This window comes from Glycine soja, chromosome 11 (genome assembly GCF_004193775.1).
Source record: "Glycine soja cultivar W05 chromosome 11, ASM419377v2, whole genome shotgun sequence".
NCBI lineage: Eukaryota > Viridiplantae > Streptophyta > Magnoliopsida > Fabales > Fabaceae > Glycine > Glycine soja.
Window position 1 is genome coordinate 51,988,609 of NC_041012.1, and position 18,050 is coordinate 52,006,658.

The 18,050-nt window shown below is 33.7% G+C and overlaps 2 protein-coding genes across 3 annotated transcripts; one reads left to right on the forward strand and one right to left on the reverse strand.

Annotated features, from left to right (window-relative positions):
- The first annotated feature begins 405 nt into the window (after positions 1-405).
- On the forward strand, positions 406-13,213 carry LOC114376665 (MMS19 nucleotide excision repair protein homolog). Of its 2 annotated transcripts, none has more exons than XM_028334875.1 (20): positions 406-568; positions 657-719; positions 859-913; positions 1,292-1,389; positions 1,959-2,120; positions 2,441-2,500; positions 3,343-3,531; positions 4,126-4,176; positions 7,792-7,878; positions 7,993-8,695; positions 9,049-9,428; positions 9,620-9,693; positions 9,841-9,946; positions 10,082-10,944; positions 11,201-11,276; positions 11,422-11,533; positions 11,871-11,947; positions 12,468-12,548; positions 12,793-12,872; positions 12,986-13,213. In XM_028334875.1, the coding sequence occupies exons 1-20, from the start codon at positions 500-502 to the stop codon at positions 12,996-12,998; spliced, it is 3,399 nt and encodes a 1,132-aa protein (XP_028190676.1). In that variant the 5' UTR covers positions 406-499; the 3' UTR covers positions 12,999-13,213. The 2 variants fall into 2 exon arrangements, with proteins under 2 accessions (XP_028190676.1, XP_028190677.1); XM_028334876.1 differs by having other exon boundaries at positions 485-568; positions 1,963-2,120.
- A 3,148-nt stretch (positions 13,214-16,361) lies between these two features.
- On the reverse strand, positions 16,362-17,719 carry LOC114373522 (histidine-containing phosphotransfer protein 4-like). The gene is made up of 6 exons (XM_028331001.1): positions 17,596-17,719; positions 17,365-17,495; positions 17,212-17,280; positions 16,997-17,068; positions 16,771-16,843; positions 16,362-16,687 (listed from the first exon to the last, which is right to left on the reverse strand). The coding sequence occupies exons 1-6, from the start codon at positions 17,653-17,655 to the stop codon at positions 16,640-16,642; spliced, it is 453 nt and encodes a 150-aa protein (XP_028186802.1). The 5' UTR covers positions 17,656-17,719; the 3' UTR covers positions 16,362-16,639.
- Between the last annotated feature and the right edge of the window lie 331 nt (positions 17,720-18,050).

The window sequence follows — 18,050 nt, forward strand, 5'->3', positions numbered from 1 at the left end:
TTTTTTATAAATTAAATACTTTTACATTTTTTTGGTGAATTAAATTTATTTTAATTAATTTTATATGTATTTAGTATAATTTTAGATCTATAAAAGTATAATTCTAGATATATTACTCAATTTATAATTTTTAATATTTTACTTAATTTGTTTAACAACTTATCTCTTTGTATTTATTATTTTTAAATTAATTTAAACATTTTTAAAAATAAATGTAAATATTTCAAAGGGATTGAAAGATTGATTAAGAAAATTGAAGTGATCGGATCATATGATTTTTTTTCTTTAAAATCGATCCAATCAAAGTACTATTTTTTATTTGCAACCACAGCCTAGATCCAACGGTTCTCCTTAGTTGTGCAGCCTGGAATGAGTCGTTATACTGTAGCGCGTAGTGAATCAGCTATCAAACATCCTTCTTGAACCCTACAATACATTCTCTCTCACTCTCACTGTATTGCTTTGTATTTGTGAATTCTAAAACCCTCAATTCTCTGCAATGGCGGAAACCACTCAATTGACTCGCCACATTGAGTCCTACGTCGACTCTTCTTCTCCCACTCATCAGGTTCATTCCCTTCTCCATACTTGTATTTCATTCATAATTGTTCTTCCTTCTCTTCTTCTATTTTAGCATGATTGCTTTTGTATTATAGGCTGCAAGTCTGAACGCAATTGCATCTCTCGTGAACACTGATGCCTTAACTCTAGAAGCACTGGTACCTTTCACTTCGCTTTCTCTCTTCGACATTTGCCTTTTCAAACAACGAAAATAAGACTAGAAATTTTCATGTATTCTTGCTTGCCTAATTTGTGTATTTGCTTGGTTTGTTTTGCTTCTCCTGTTTCTAAATCTAGATCAGAGAGTTGGAGATGTATTTGACCACAACAGATAACGTTGTACGGGCAAGAGGTGCGTTTTTTATTTTTTTAAAGCTAGCATAGCTCTCTCTATATATTATAGTCGCGGTCAAATCATGAGTGAGGGAAGTGAACCAATCTAAATTTGTGATGAATTAGATGTCAGTAGGAGGATGTTTTAGTTCCATCACACAAACAATGTTGCATGCGATTGAATTCTCTTTCTCTCCACCTTAAATTTTATGCTGCTGAAATTTTGTACATATTAACACGCACACACACACACACACACATATTGTGTTCTCTTGCGGGCACACAGACATGCTCTCTACACATGCATTTGAATGTATAGATGTATGTAATTTAAATTGTATTTCTTTAAAGGACTGTGAATTATTTTATTATCGAATGCCTCTTGGAAAATCTTCAGGAATTCTTCTTCTAGCAGAGGTGATGACTCATATTGAATCAAAACCTCTTAACAGTGCAACTATACATAGTTTGGTTGGATTCTTCAAGGACAGACTGGTCAGTATGAATATTTCTTTTACTACATCACTTTTTTAAAGTTTATGGTCTGAGAATTTCCTAAATTTTTGTTCTAGTTAGTATCTGTCAGTGGTTTTCTTATTCCCGCTGTTTATTGCTGCAATTTCTTTTCCATTCATATTTTCATATCTTGAGGATAGCACCATCTTGATTGGATTGAGCTGATTTCTTGGTGGAGATTGAGAGATTTGATGGTTTGTTTAGAAGCTTTAAATTATTAAAACTCTTCCTCACAGATAACATCCTGAGACTGTATGTATTTGTATAATTGTATCCTTCATTAAAAGTTGAAAAAATTCAGAATTTGTGATGCATTTCATCAAGCCTGATAGTTTTCTTAATTGCCTCAAGTTTTGTTTTGGCTTTTTTTTATTTTATGAAATTCTTGTGCTTCTTGAGCCTTGAGCATTGCTGATTGAACAGGATCCTTTTGCGATTTTAACTTTACATAACTGTTGTGATTGGTGATCTATGATCTCTTTAACCATATCTAATTTTATCATGATGTTTTCTAATAGCATAAACAATATAATATTATTTATAATCAGGCAGATTGGAGAGCAGTGCGAGGTGCACTTGTGGGTTGCTTGGCACTGATAAGGAGAAAAAGTGTTGTGGGTATGGTAACTGATAGTGATGCCACAACCATTGCTCAGTCTTTTTTACAGTACATGCAAGTTCAATCTTTAGGACAGCATTATGACAGGAAGGTAAATTATTTTTATGGCCAGAAAGCCAATAAATTTAAAGCTTTTGCTGTACAAAGTAGAATTTTCCAAAACCAGAAACAACATTAAATTTTGATCATGAGAAAGAGAATTTCAGAAAAGTAGCCTGTTAAGAATTAAAATTACCACTTGGATCTATTATATTATATATTGGCTTTAATTTTTTTAACAATTAATCTGACTCAGAGTTTTTGTTCTGATTATGTTAAATATTTTTGTACAGAGTTCTTCTGTAATTCTCCCCATTTTTTAAAGCATGCTAATCATCTCTCACCTTTACTTTGTTTGTTTCAATACTGAAGCTGTGCTTTGAACTGCTTGATTGCCTGCTAGAACGCTACTTTGATGCAGTTACTACACTGGTAATCCTGGCTTCCCTAAACTTCTATATAAGAATGAATAAAACTAAAAGAAAATGCAACTCCTGAATATTTCTTATTCTGTTTGATGATATTTAATGTTATTTCTCAGCTTCAAATGTATGTTAAGACTTTAGATTTATGTTTTGTTTGTTGCAACCAGTCTCCTTTCCTTCTGCCACCACTTCCCTGTATATAAACATATAACCAGTGAGTTTCTCAGGCATAGCTTTAGCTGAAGACAGCATAGCTGTGAAGCAAATATAAGTTGGACAAGTCTATACAACATGTTGATTAATGTTGTGGTGACTGGTGTCTCATATTTTATCTCCATGGATACATAATTACACATCATATGAATTGTGTATGCTGAGTAGATCTTTAATCTTCTTTTGTTATACAATAACTGTTTCAGTGCAATCCCATTTTGTTATACAATAACTTTTTTCATGATTGAATATAAAGTCATATGTTTGAAAAATGTGAATTCTTCTAATGTTAATTAAATTTTATGAGCGTGTTTGGATTAGCTTATTTTGGAAAAACAATTGTTTCTTTTAATATCTTGAGAGAACTGCAAAAAATATTTACAGAAGCATTTAGCTCTCAAATGTGGCTGCAGTATTTGAAAATAGCAGTGTATCTTTCTTTTTTTGCATAAATTGAGGTGTACATATTGCAATTTACTCAATTTTTTTTTATACCAATAAATATTATTGGCGGTATAAAATGATGAAGTACAAGAGCAGAGAATAAGATATCCAACTAATATAATAAACTAAAATATGATGGCCAAGATCTGACTTTTATCTCTATAATAACTCATTTTTTTGACTCTCTTGCAGGGGGAGGACCTTATTTATGGAATTTGTGAAGCCATAGATGCAGAAAAGGATCCAGATTGTTTAAAGCTTGCTTTTCATATTGTTGAGTCTTTGGCACAATTAAATCCAGATTCATCTGGTCTACTTGCAAGCTTTGCTAAAGATGTTTTTGATATTTTAGAACCTTACTTTCCCATTCACTTTACACGTGTAAGCTTAATCTTTCACACATATTTCTCTGTTGAACATCTTTTGTTTATACATACTGATTGCTAATTTTCTGTACAGCACTTAAGCATGTGTGTTTGAGACACTAAGAATTTGGTTGGTATGAGTGCATGTAGACCTGTTTCCCACCTATTTAGCTGTCATATTATATTGATGTTGAAAGACTGACAAGATGGGCATGTTCTGTGTAAATATCCTGTTAGAAATGGACTGGCCTGACTCATTCTCAAAAGCTAGCCCAATGAGGGAGAATTGCCCAGGTCTCATGAGTCATGAGTATTCTGGCCATATCCCTAGTCAATGTGAGACAGCTTAACACCCCTCTAATGTTTAAGACCGAACTTCTAAAGCATGAAGTTTTTAGGACTGGATATCTATGGGTGGTCCAATATTAAAACTGGATAGGCTTTGATACAATATTAGAAATGGACTTAGCTCAACTCACTCTCAAAGGCTAGCTTAAGGGGGAAGGGTTGCCCAAGTCTTATAAGGAATTTTTTGGGTGGATTGTCGAACATCTTAATATATCTATTCTCACTTTGTGTTATTTATTTGTAATCTTTGTTCCTTTCCCAGCCAAGTAGTGGAGATACTCATGTGCAAAGAGACCTGTCAACATCTCTGATGGTATGTGGTGATTTACTTTTATTGGTTACATTTTCTTACAATTAGTCATTTACTCTTTGTTTTGAACCTCTGGAATTTTTAAATTTGTTCATATTTCATTCTCCCCTCCCTCTCATTTTTTAATTAAAAAAAATATCCAAAATGTCTGGATTTTATACCAAGATTTGAGGATTATAAAATTGAAGGTTAGAGTAAAACAGGTTTATGGTTTTCTTTGCTTGTGCTTTCTTTTTGAAGATAGATAGCAATTTTGCAAAAAAAAAACCTGACAAGGCTCTGCAGATAACCATCTGAAATTTCAGGGGTTCAAGTTAAATGCTTGTGTTCATTTATTTTATTTTTTGGAGGAAAATATCCCTAATTAAGAGACTTATCAATGATTATCAAAGTCCACATACAGTTATGTTGCTTTCTTAAAGGACTGATTTTTACATCTAGATCATTAGATTTCCATTCCTTCCTTCTCTTTTAAATTGATTTTCCATGGGGGAGAACCAAACAAATCCTTAATGTATTGGGTAGCATACAAATGCTTTGTGTATCAAGTATCAACTGAAATTGGAAATTCCCAGTACCACTAATATCCATTATTCAAGCCAATGTTTTATGTTTAGCTTTTCCCTCTATAGAAGTTACATATTTCATACTGTGCAATCTGGGAAATTTCAGAAATCAGTAACCATGGAATTTTCCTTACTTGAAAACTATATTTATTGTTTAAGGCATATAACAACTTATACCTTTCAACTGTTTTTAATGCTCTGAATTGCTGCATGCACTTATTAGTGGTGTTATACATTAGATTGTGGGGTGAGATATATTAGATGGGGTTTGCTTTAATGTTCTGTCCAATAATCAGAGAGAAATGCTGGTGGAACCTTTTAAAGAGGAGGAGATTTATAGAGCTGTATGGTCTTGCGGGAGTGACAAAAGTCCAGGGCCTGATGGTTTCAATTTCAGGTTCCTAAAGCATTTTTGGAATGATTTGAAGCCTGAATTCCTAAGGTTTTTCTCGGAATTCTATGCAAATGCAGTTTTCCCTAAGGGCCTTAATTCATCCTTCATTGCCCTTATCCCTAAGATCAAGGATCCTCATCTTATTAGTGATTTCAGACCTATATCCCTTATTGGTTGTGTTTACAAAATTGTTGCTAAAGTCCTATCAAATAGGCTAAGCAAGGTCATGAATCATCTAATAGATGAAAGGCAACTAGCATTTGTAAAGGGCAGCCAATTACTTCAAGGGGTTTTGATTGCCAATGAGGTTGTAGAGGAGGCTAAGAGATCTAAGAAGCCTTGCCTGGTTTTTAAAGTGGATTTCGAAAAAGCATACGACTCGGTGTCTTGGCAATTCCTCTTCTACATGATGAGAAGAATGGGGTTTCATGAGAGGTGGCTTGGGTGGGTAAAGGGCTGCCTTACAACAGCATCCATTTCTGTTTTAGTAAATGGAAGCCCATCAGAAGAATTTAAACCCCAAAGAGGCTTGAGACAAGGAGATCCTTTGGCTCCTTTTTTGTTTGACCTGGTTGCTGAAGGTTTGACAGGTTTGATGAGGGAAGCTGTGTCTAAAAATTGCTACAACAGCTTCATGGTAGGCAAGAATAGAGTTCCAGTCAACATCCTTCAATTTGCTGATGATACTATCTTCTTTGGGGAACCATCCATGGACAATGTCACAGCTATTAAAGCTATTCTTAGAAGCTTTGAGTTGGTATCTGGTCTTAGAATTAATTTTGCTAAGAGCCAATTCGGTGTGATAGGCAAATCTGAGGATTGGAGAAGTCGTGCTGCTGATTACTTGCACTGTAGCCCTCTGCAGTTTCCTTTCCTGTACCTAGGGATGCCTATAGGTGTTAATCCTAGGAGGACGGTGGTGTGGGAGCCTATAATCAGAAAATTTGAAGCCAAATTGAACAAGTGGAATCACAGAAACATTTCTATGGCTGGTAGAACTACTTTAATCAATGCTGTCTTGACAGCTTTGCCCTTATTTTATATGTCTTTTTTCAGAATCCCCTCAGCAGTCATCAAGAGACTCACTGCTATCCAAAGACGGTTTCTTTGGGGTGGCAATTCAGAAGGGAAAAAGATAGCTTGGATCTCTTGGCAGCAAGTGTGTGCTCCTAAAGAAAAGGGAGGGCTGGGAATTAAAGATATCAAGGTGTTTAATAGAGCTCTCCTCATCAAGTGGAAATGGTTGTTGTTCCAGCAACCGGATCATCTTTGGAGCAGAATTCTCTCCTCTTGGTGGTCTGATTTAAGATCAATTGTTCAGCACAGTAGTATGACCGCTGTCAACAAGCAATTTCTTTGGAAATTGGGTGGTGGGGATCAAATTTTATTTTGGGAAGACTCTTGGGTGGGTGATGGCTCTGTTCTTAGAGAAAAATACCCAGATTTATATCAGGTATCTTCTCAAAAATTCCAGACAGTGGCAAGCATGGGGATTTTTGGAGAAAATGGCTGGGAGTGGAATTTTTCTTGGAGAAGGCACCTCTTTGATAGTGAATTGGGGGAAGCAACAGCTTTTATAGACCAGACCTCAGCTCTAAGTCCTGTAGCAGACTTGAAGGATGATTGGGTGTGGGGAGCTCAACCAACGGGAATCTTCTCTACAAATTCTGCTTACAACTGTCTCAGATCTGAGCAGCCTCTCCATCAGCCAAACAGTGGCTTTAGACAGCTTTATCCTTTGCATGGAGATTACTCTGGGATAGGCTTCCTTCTAAGGATAATTTAATTAGTAGGCAAATTGTCCTCCAAAACGTCCTTTGCCCTTTTTGTCAAAGCCAAGTGGAATCTGCTTCCCACCTTTTCTTCACTTGTTATAAAGTTATGCCATTATGGTGGGAATTCAACTCATGGGTGAAGGAAGATAGAGTTTTGCACAGCAAGCCTATGGACAACTTTCTTCAGCATTGTTCTTTGGCTGGATCGCGGAATTCTAACAGAAGGAGGAAGATTTGGTGGATTGCAGCTACCAGATCCATTTGGAGCCTTAGAAATGACATGGTTTTTAACAACCAGTCCTTTGACATATCTAAATTGATGGACAGAACTATTTATCTCACTTGGTCTTGGTTGAGGGGATGGGAAAAGGACTTTACTGTTCCTTTTCACCAATGGTCCTCTTGTATGTCTTTGCCTTTCATTTAATGTGTCTTTTGTAGGGATGGGTTTTGTTGTTGTTTGGTGGATGTTGGTTATTTTTCTGTGTTTTAAGGGATGTTTCTCCTTGTACTTTCTGTAGTACCTCTGGTACTATGCTTTTCATTATAATATAATATTATCTTTGGCCGTTCAAAAAAAAAAGATAGCTATGCTTGGTCAAATAACTTTAGTTTTTATTATTGTCCTAGTGTATCCTTTGAATTCATATTCTGTTTCCTTTTTACCTAATAAAATAAATGAAATACAAAATTACACAAACATATACACATAAGGATGCAATTCAGGCTTACCGTTGTCCTTAAACAATGGAGCATCTCTGATATTTCTCAGATGCAATTGAAATCTGTTACATTATTGTATATTTTGCATATAAAAACTGGTGAATATATGTTACTTCAGCCGCATTTTATAATATAAGCTAACTATTTTACTTTTCTGCAGTCTGCATTCTCTTCTACACCTCTCTTTGAGCCGTTTGTCATTCCTCTGCTTCTTGAGAAACTTTCTTCTTCACTGCATTCAGCAAAGGTTGGTATTAATAGATTATTATTATATCTTTGATGCTAAATATGTGTGTAATCACCTTTATTTTTTAACTTAATCATTCATATTTTTCTGTTTTTTGGTTTTCTATGCATTCAGATTGATTCCTTAAAATATCTTAGAGTGTGCTCTTCCAAGTATGGGGCAGGGAGAATTGCAAAATATGCCGGGGCTATTTGGTCTTCATTAAAAGACACCCTATCTACTTATTTGGGGGAGCCGGATTTTTCTTTTACTATAGCACCTGTAGATGGTATTGGCTTCCCAGAGAATGAATTTGTACTAGAAGCTCTGTCCCTCCTTCAGCAGCTTATTGTGCAAAATAGTAGTTTGTTAGTTAGCTTGATAATTGATGATGAGGATGTCAACTCTATTTTCAGCACCATTGCCTCTTATGAGACTTATGATGCTATTCCTGTGCAAGAAAAGAAGAAACTACATGCTATTGGTCGTATTCTGAATATTACTGCCAAGACTACCATTTCTTCTTGTAATGCTGTGTTTGAAAGTCTTTTCTCCAGACTGATGGATAATTTGGGATTTTCTGTTAGGTTTCCAAACAGTGATATTCCCCCCTCTCAGAGAGTCAAGTTCGGATTCCTTTATGTCTGCATTGAACTACTTGCAGGGTGCAGGGAATTAATTGTTGGGTCTGATGAACCAGCTCTGCAATATGTTTTTGAGCATGAGACATGTTGCACTATGCTTCATCGTTTTTCAACCCCATTATTTAATGCCTTTGGTTCAGTCTTGGCAGTAAGTGCTGACAGATGTCCTCTTGATCCAGATACATACATTGGAGGTGCATGCTCTTAATATTTGAGTATAACATTTTTTAAATACTTAGCTTTATTTTCCTGAATTTTAATCATATTTGTTCCATGGTACTCCTCCTAAGCAACTATCTATCAGAATGTATCTTGAACATTATGTATTTATGGGTTGAATGTGTTTGGTCCCTATAAAATTAATGAATTTTGGTTTTAGTCTCTAAACATTTTTTCTGTTTTTCATCCCTCTAAAATTTGAAATGATTATTTTTTAGTCCTTGTATTTTTTTTTCCTGAGCCCACTTATTTGAATCATGATCTTGTGAGCTTATTATTATATCTTCACATTACTGATTTCTTTTTGGTTCTTGGTACTGATTTGCAGTGAAGGGTTTGCAGATACTTGCCATGTTTGGTTCAGATGTTTTTCCAATACAAAAATCAGTATTTGAGAATATTTTGAAGAAATTCATGTCAATTATCGTAGAGGATTTCAACAAAACAATATTATGGGAAGCAGCATTGAAAGCATTATATCATGTCGGCTCATTTGTTCAGAAGTTTCATGAGTCTGAAAAAGCTATGAGCTACAGGAATTTAGTCGTAGAAAAAATTGTGGAAATTCTGTCTCTTGACGATATTACTCTGCCATTTTCACTTGAATTGGAAGCATTATCAAATATAGGCATGACTGGAATGAAAAATATGCTAACCATTCTTCAAGGGTTGGGAAGAGCAGTATTTTCCAATCTATCCAAGGTTCATGTATGTATATAACTCCAATCCTCTATTTGCTTCTTTCAAGGCATTATAAAATGTTATTGCCCTATATGCTACCTCCTCAGGTTTATTTCGTCATTGACTATTTAAACATTTTTTCTTACCTTTTATCCTTGTAATATATTGGGTTTACTTTTTTGGATGTGATTGCAACTTTCTGGCATTTTTTCAACTAGGTCCATAGAAATTTAAGGTCTTCTGATATTGCTGTTCAGCTTTTGGAATGCTATTCTTGCCAGTTGCTCCCATGGTATTCAGCTCTTCAGGACTTATATTCACTTTGCTCATGCTGTGACTATTTGAATTGTCTTCATTAAAATATGAAAATACCTGATATATTGTATTAGAAATGAGGAAGGACAGCCTGAATCTGATACTTTGAATTGAATCTATGTAGGATCCATGAAAATGGAGGTTCGGAGGACTTTGTGATGCAATTTGTGGTGGACATTTGGAGTCAAGCAGGAAATTGCATGGATTTCAGTACCCTGTTCGAGGAAAAGGTTTATATAGCTGTGACCCACCTGTATACCTTAATTATTTTGAGTATAGTTAAAATCCTGTACTTTTTATTATATACATGCAACTAAATAGACAATCCAAGTAGTGATGGTGATTTTTTTCTGTTTGTATTTCAGGGTCTTCTTGACGCAATAATGAAAGCAATGAAACTTTCTGTAGGGAGTTGTGCTGTGGAGAGCCAAAACCTTATAATTCAAAAAGCTTACTGTGTACTATCATCACATACTAACTTTCAGCAGCTTAAAGAAGTGGAAAGATTACCTCTAACTCCTGGAAATTACAACATTTCCCTTAGAGATGAAGGATTAATTTCATTATTTGCGTCAGTAGTTATTGCAGTTTTCCCTAAAACATACATTCCAAATAAAAGAGTACTTATGCATCTATTTATAATAACCCTCCTCAGAGGTGGTGTTGTTCCAGTTGCACAGGCCTTGGGTTCCATACTTAACAAATTAGTTTCAACATCCAACAGTGCAGAGAACTCTAGTGATCTTACCTTGGAAGAAGCTCTGGATGTTATATTCAATACAAAAATATCATTTTCTAGTACTGATAATGGAAGAAGTAATGGGAATGAAATGGTTCTTACTGATATATGCTTGGGCATCGCAAATGATAGAATGCTTCAAATCAATGCCATTTGTGGGCTCTCATGGATAGGAAAAGGTTTACTTTTAAGTGGTCATGAAAAGATTAAAGACATCATTATGATTTTTTTGGAGTGCTTAATATCAGGCACAAAAAGTGCCTCGCCTTTGATCAAAGATTCACTTGAAAATACTGAAGAGCATATTCAAGATCTTTTAGTGATGAAATGTGCTGCTGATGCTTTTCATGTTCTTATGAGTGATTCAGAAGTTTGTTTGAACAGAAAATTTCATGCCATGATACGACCTCTATATAAGCAGCGATTTTCCTCTTCTGTGATGCCTATCTTGCAGCAGATTATTACAAAATCTCACTCCTCATTGTCCAGGTAGATGTATTGTTCTTTCTCTCACACACAATCACACTCATAAGGAAAACTGTATTTCCTCCCAGTGACATTTGTTAGTAGCTTATTTTTATTATTTTGATGCCTTGTTGACTAAATTGTGTTCAAGGTCCCCCATATGCATTCAAAAGCTACAGTATTGCGGAATTTCCAATGAGCTGTTTTGACTGGGAATTTTGTTTTATACCATTTCCCTTCCCTCTACAAATGTCTAAACTGCTGTTTTATACAATCTCAGATCTTTTTTGTATCGAGCTTTTGCACATATCCTGTCTGATACTCCAATGGTTGCTATACTGAGTGAAGCTAAAAAGGTTAGTTTGAGAAATTTTAACTTCTCAGTAATTACATGTGTTATACTTGTCAGATTCCAGTTATTTAATTTTCTATCAAAACATTGTGTTGGATTTTCTTGATCAACTACTTTTACGACACTAAGTTCCTTAGAAAATTTTGCAGCTTATACCAGTTCTACTGGATTGCTTGTCCATGTTGACAGAAGATATCCAAGATAAAGATATGTTATATGGTCTGCTGCTAGTCTTATCTGGGATATTGACTGAGAAAAATGGTAATTATCATGCTTATAGTATTATTTAATGTTATATGGTTTCTTTTTATGATTCCTTTGTGGGAAAGAAATTGGGTCGTTATAAGGATTACTTGTGAGTGGATATTTTCACAATCACCTTGATCATCAGTCATTATATACCTGATGCTAGATTCTGGTGTAATATCTGGGACTTGCACTTGTCTTTCTATAGCTTCTTGTTTTCACAAAGAAAGCATTGTCATGCTATTCACAATTGTGTTGGGGATGGAGGTGGTGGTGATAATGTAATTTTTGGCAAGAATAATGAGTGACCTATAAATATGCTGTCTTATGTAAACTATGTTCATGCATGCAGGACAAGAAGCTGCCATTGAGAATGCACACATTATCATCAATTGTCTGATTAAGCTTGTGGATTACCCTCATAAGATGGTATGAGGATTTCCCTGTACAAGTTATTTACTGCTGAAATTTGATGATTCAATTTGTCTTATGAAGTAACTTTATTGCCTGTTAGACTTGCCAGTTTTGTTTTTTCTTTTTATTGGACTAGGGGGTGGGGTATTGGGGATGGCAAGTTTTGAACCCCTGCCCATTTAGTTTGCTGTCCCGCTAGCTAGCACTTGAACTACAAGGATAACATGACAGTTTAAATAGTCTAGACATGTTTGCAGTTTTGGGCTACATTAGGACCTGCAGGAGGGGCCTGAACTCCTGCCACCTATTTGTTGTTGGGTTTTGGTCCTAGTCCAAAGACATGGTGCAACAGTAAAACTTACATTACTTATACTAGTTTTTTAGTTAGTTATTACTTAGCAAAGGTTATGATCAACATTGCCGGCCAAAACCTTTAGACCCCTTCCACCACTTTGCTTCCATCCTATTGTCTTAGACCAATCAAATTCCAAAATAATGTTAATGGTTGATTTCCCCTGATCACCTCCTTTTGCAGCTTGTTCGAGAGACAGCTATTCAATGTCTTGTTGCCTTGTCCGAGTTGCCCCACGCACGTATCTATCCTATGAGGACACAGGTTTGTCATGCTTTTAGCTTGAAAGGATGAATATTATTAGCTTTTGATAAATATTCTTATTGATCTTCCTATCATGACTTGAATAGAATGCTATTTTACTTGATTCACATTCTAAGTTGTGTTCAATGTTTGAATCAACTAGTTCATAGATATTGTGTGTGGCGTTGATCTCTTTTTCTATATTTTTTTTGGAACCTGGGTGTTAAATGTCTTTTCGTTACTATTTCATATTTGATCATATTAGGTTCTACGAGCAATATCAAAGTGTCTTGACGATTCAAAGAGAGCTGTTCGCCATGAAGCTGTCAAATGTCGGCAAACATGGTTAGTACCTAACTTTTTTTTTTTAAATATGGTGGGTTGCCTAACAAGTTTATATGGTCCAATAACTTTCATACTTGCTTATTTTTACTTGTTTTTCATCGACCTTTTTATAGGGCATCAACGTAATCTAGGAGTCTCCATTTCTGAAGTTCAAAACCAACTTTCCAAGCTACTGGAAATGCTTTTGAACTTTTTTTTTCTAATTAACAGTGATTCTTTCACCGAAAGGAAAATCTGAATTTTTGAAATGTTGTAAAATAACTTGTAAATATTAAGGTTTATCAATCTTATTGTCTACTCTTATTGTTGCATTAATGAGAGTTTGATTTTGAATTCACTCACTGATTGGAATTTTTATACTCAATGCTCTGTGGTGCATGGTGTGATTTTTATAGGCAAATTTTACAATAAAATTTACCAGTATAATTTTGGTGCCTTCGGATTTTAATTATAATAGTTGGTTCTCCTAATCTTGTAAATTGGTGATTTTGGTCCTCTTGATCATTGTTAATAAATAATTCTGATTAATTAGGTTATTAAGTTAATTATAAATTAATCAAAATTATTAATTATTAAAAAATTGAATAAACAATTATTAATCCAAATTATCCATAACATTGTTTCTCCTTTTCTCTAAAAACATCTCTTTTACTTTCACCATCACATGTGAACTTCACCGGTAGTAACATGGTTAATAATTTTTTATTAAAGTTTATAATAATTTTTAATTTTTAATTTATTTAATATCTTTAATAATCATAATTATTAGTTAATAATTTATTAAGAAAATTAAAATTATAAATTTATAAAATTAGGAAAAGTAGATGTTAAAATTAAAAATCAAAGAAATCAACATTATAAATTTAAAAATCTAAAGATATAAAAATTGTAATTTAGCCTGTAATCTTAACAGATATTACGACAACTTAATGACTATGGAGAAAGGTAAAAGCGGTTTAGCATAGGTGGTGGACAATTAATAACAATGAAGCACAACTAATGGCTAATGAAAACTCAACTTCAGCTGTATCGGCGGTGCAGTAAACTTATCTTTACGGTCCAATAAAAATATTTTCTAGTATAGAAAAAAAAATACTTTGAGTCGAATTTTCCAACTTTCAGTGATTAATAGGGCTTGATTTATTTGTGACATTCACTTCATATTCAGTAGGATGTTTCATTTCATGCCATCTTTTCTTATAGGAGTAACGTTTTCGTTATTTTGCAATAATTCTCCATCTTCTAGAATAAAAAGTGACTTGGTTGGTTAAATAGAATACGAGAGTATCAAAAACTCAGTTATTGATTTTTTATTCTTATGAATTAAAATTAAAAAAAAAAACTGACATGACACTGAGAAAACAATAAGATGAGGAAATAATTCAATTTATTCATCCGCATAACTTATTTTCGTCAAAATATATATAAGTAATTATTGTTCAAAAAAAATTAAACATACACTTAGAATTCCATCTCATCCGATGAGTGAGAAATTTCTTAAATACAATCGAGTGATAAAATAAAGTCGATTTTTAATAATTCTTTTTATACATGTAAAATTTTTAAATCAAATATGAAATTACATATTTACGAGATCAAATTTCTTCCATCGAATCAAGTTGGGATACTCACATGTTCAGATGACCCGCAAATCCAACCTGACCCAAATGGATTGGGTTGGATTTTTTAAGTGTTTGAGTCGAATCCAATCCAATTAAATTTGATACTGAATGAGTTTAGTAATGAATTTTGTATTTCATATCCATGATCCAACTCAACCCGAACATATATATTATTTTAATAATAATAATAATAATAATAAAAAGTAATTTTTTGAGACCATTATTAAAGAAGATATAGTACTAGATGATTTTTGTTATGCCATGGATCCCGAGCCTTCAATTTGTTAATGTACCAACAAAAAATATGACTAAATATACTTCATAAAGATTATATTTTAGTGTTTTGGTTGTATTCACATCTGTTGGTTGTATAACAGTGATAACTCTCTAAGATTTTGGATTATTTGAAGGTTTTCTAAATGGTAGATATTAATTGAGATTTTGGATTACATTTCAATTGTTTTTAATCGAGTATACTTCGTTGTTGATATTTTTTCTTTTATATTGCACGGCTTGTCTTAAACAAATGACAAATAGAAGTTGTGCTGGAAGCGTCGATGCCTCAAGTCCTCTATCATCGCTTACTCCTCCTCGATGTCCTATTGAACCTGCACTCCTAAAGCTCCACCACTAAATAAAAAGTGCCAGATAAGTATTGCCGCAAATCATATAAGACTAATAGTTCAAAATATGAAACAATTAATTTAATAAAGCATGCGGAAGACTATACAAAAAACCCTAATAGGCAAGTTGATAAGAAACCCAACCCAATCCAACAGTGTACACCCCAAAGGGGTCTAACAGTGTGCATGAGTAATCCACACTATATGAATAAAAAAAGTTTGATTATATTTTTTTGATTTGTAGAAATGAAACTCAAATATAAGGATATCTACAATTACAACAACTTATATACATCGTTTAACCAATTGAATTACACTCATTTGGTATCAATTTGATTATATGAACAAGTTGTAAAGGGACAATGTTTTTATAAGAATGAATTATTTTTTAAAATCAAAAACATGTTTAGAATATATTGTATATAATAATATAATGGCTAAGTTACAATTTTGATCCCTTTAATTTCTCAAATTTATGATTTTGGTTCCTTGAATTTTAATTGTAACATTTGATCTCCTAATTTTCTAAATTAGTGGTTTTAGTTCTTCTAAGAGATTATTAACAAATAATTTCAATTTATTGAGTTATTAAGTTAATTATAAATCAATTAAAATCATTAATTAATTAAAAAATTATTAATAATACTAATCTTTCATAACATTGTGCTCCTCCTCTTTTCTGTAAACACTTCTTCCACCTCCACCTTCGCGTCGCATGCAACTTCTCCAGCAAGAATATCACATTAGAATTAATAATCTTTAATTAAAATTTTTTAATGATTAATAATTTTTATTTGTTATAATTAATTTAGTATCTCTACTAATCACAATTACTAGTTAATAAAGTAAAATAATAGTTTATGAAAATTAACCAAATTTTAAAAAATATCAAATAATAGTTAATGAAAAAGAAAAAAAAAACTCAATATTTTTATTTAAAACATAATATCCGAACGTACCATGTATTATTACTTGCATGGCATGAAGAAAGGACGAGTTTAATTCCACCGGCCCCTAATCTATATTATATATATGTCTTGAACCCCCAAAAGACAAATGCTACAAAGGTTGTCAAAGATGCATTTAGTTTAGTTTAGATACGGTTTAGCATACAAACATGCATGTTTCATGTGTGTTTCTGGTAGTGTTTTGTTTTTTGCATTGGGTAGGGGTGAGGCCCTTCCCTTTTTTCTGTTTTCAGATATGTTAAACACTTAAAGCCCCCGCAAAGAAGAAACAGAGAGTGAGAGAGAATTGCAATGACATTACTTAAAATTGAAAGTAAAACAGTTTCCTCTGTAATAGTAGAGTAATAAACTACCCCTTAAAGCTTTAGAAAAAGATTCCTTTCCTTACATTTGAAGACAAAACTGATATTTGGAAGCACAAGCATAGTAGATAGTACTCCCAAACGGGTGATATTGCCTTTCCTAATAATCTAGTGAATATGTATTTTTCTCAGTTACAAAATTCACCAATTACATCTAGCCATCATCAAATGCACATCCTTAAGCTCTTTACTTTACTTGGGCCTAAATGCTGTCTCCACGGGCCCAGCTTGCCTAGCCAGCTGCACAAACAAAAAGGAACACTTAGTTTTTTTACCACACTCCCTAAGACAACAAATAATATGCATACAAAATTCCCACTCACATGAAAATATGTTTCAAGCTTCTTTCTCAGTGTTGCATATTCTTTCTTCATTTGTTGGAAGCTCCTCCTGCATCTGCATGTTCACACACTAACAAATTTGGTATCTAGAATTTTAATTTTTTATATGTTTCCTATTTCTACCCATAATGAAGGGCATTCAATGAAATGTTAGTTATTCCCTCGAGGAAATGTTGGTGAATGAAAATTAGGTTAAAGCTGGATTTACCCTTCTCCATTTCTTGCCCTGCAATATTCCATAAACAGAGTGCATTCTGCTTTCACCTTTTTGGCTCCGATGCTGCAATGCAGCCCATAACAAAAAGAAAACTCATCAAATCATTGGGATTCGTTGTTGTTGTATCATATAAAGACAACAGAGTACTATGTATGTGCCTGCTGATATAATAATAATCACTTATTGTCATCATTAGGTTTGTTTACCTTGAGCTGCTTCCTTTAAACTGGTGCATAATTGTGTCCAGCTTGTTGAAATCCACTGGGTTCCTTTCCCTGCCATAAGCAGAGAGAGGAGATCAGGAATGACATGACCCAAAAGCATAAAAATATTGTCAAAGGTATGATGAAGTCAGTTACAGTGTGTGGTCCAAGTTAGAGATGAGCCTGGAGGAATCACGGTAGTAAAGAGTGACAATTTCTTCAACGAAGTTAGGATTAGCATCATCCTGCAATTCTTCCAGTTGGATAAACTGCTCATCCAGATATCCCTGCAATTAATTAAGTCTTGTGTAACAAATAAAAAGGAATAAAAGAATACGTATGCCATTCATTCTCTTTGGTTAATTCAGTTTACAATGGCAAACATACCTGATCAAAGAGGGACTGTTTCATGGCAGCAACTTGCCTGCGGGAATTGATTTTGTCCATTATTAGAAAATATGTCAGAGAGAGAGAGAGAGAGACTATTGTAGTTAAAAGTTGAGGTGGGAATGGAATGGAATGGAAGTGGGGATAGCAGGGGTTTTATAGAACCTGAAACTTGTCCTGTGTGGAGGGTTGTTAGAAAAGAATAACGTATTAACATGCATGCACTTAGATTAGAGTGTAACACTATCATCTAATCTAATGATAGAATTTTATGGATTTAAAATAGGTCTTTTTTAAAAAAAATAAGTCTTATCTTAATTATATTAAAAATGTAATGAATTGTGATTTTTTTTTTACAATGCAAAACTTAGGCATCTTTATTTATAAGAGTCCTAAATTATGATTCTTTGATGGTGTAAATTTACACTACTAATAATGTATAAAACTCAAAATTT

Excerpts from the sequence above, each read along its gene's own strand:
- LOC114376665 (XM_028334875.1), top strand. The coding sequence starts at position 500 with ATGGCGGAAACCACTCAATTGACTCGCCACATTGAGTCCTACGTCGAC. Across the intron at positions 7,879-7,992 it reads CTTCACTGCATTCAGCAAAG|ATTGATTCCTTAAAATATCT; the intron begins GTTGGTATTAAT and ends CTATGCATTCAG. Across the intron at positions 11,277-11,421 it reads TACTGAGTGAAGCTAAAAAG|CTTATACCAGTTCTACTGGA; the intron begins GTTAGTTTGAGA and ends AAAATTTTGCAG.
- LOC114373522 (XM_028331001.1), bottom strand. The coding sequence starts at position 17,655 with ATGGACAAAATCAATTCCCGCAGGCAAGTTGCTGCCATGAAACAGTCC. Across the intron at positions 16,844-16,996 it reads AGGGCAAGAAATGGAGAAGG|ATGCAGGAGGAGCTTCCAAC; the intron begins GTAAATCCAGCT and ends GTGAACATGCAG. Across the intron at positions 16,688-16,770 it reads AGCTTGAAACATATTTTCAT|CTGGCTAGGCAAGCTGGGCC; the intron begins GTGAGTGGGAAT and ends TTGTTTGTGCAG.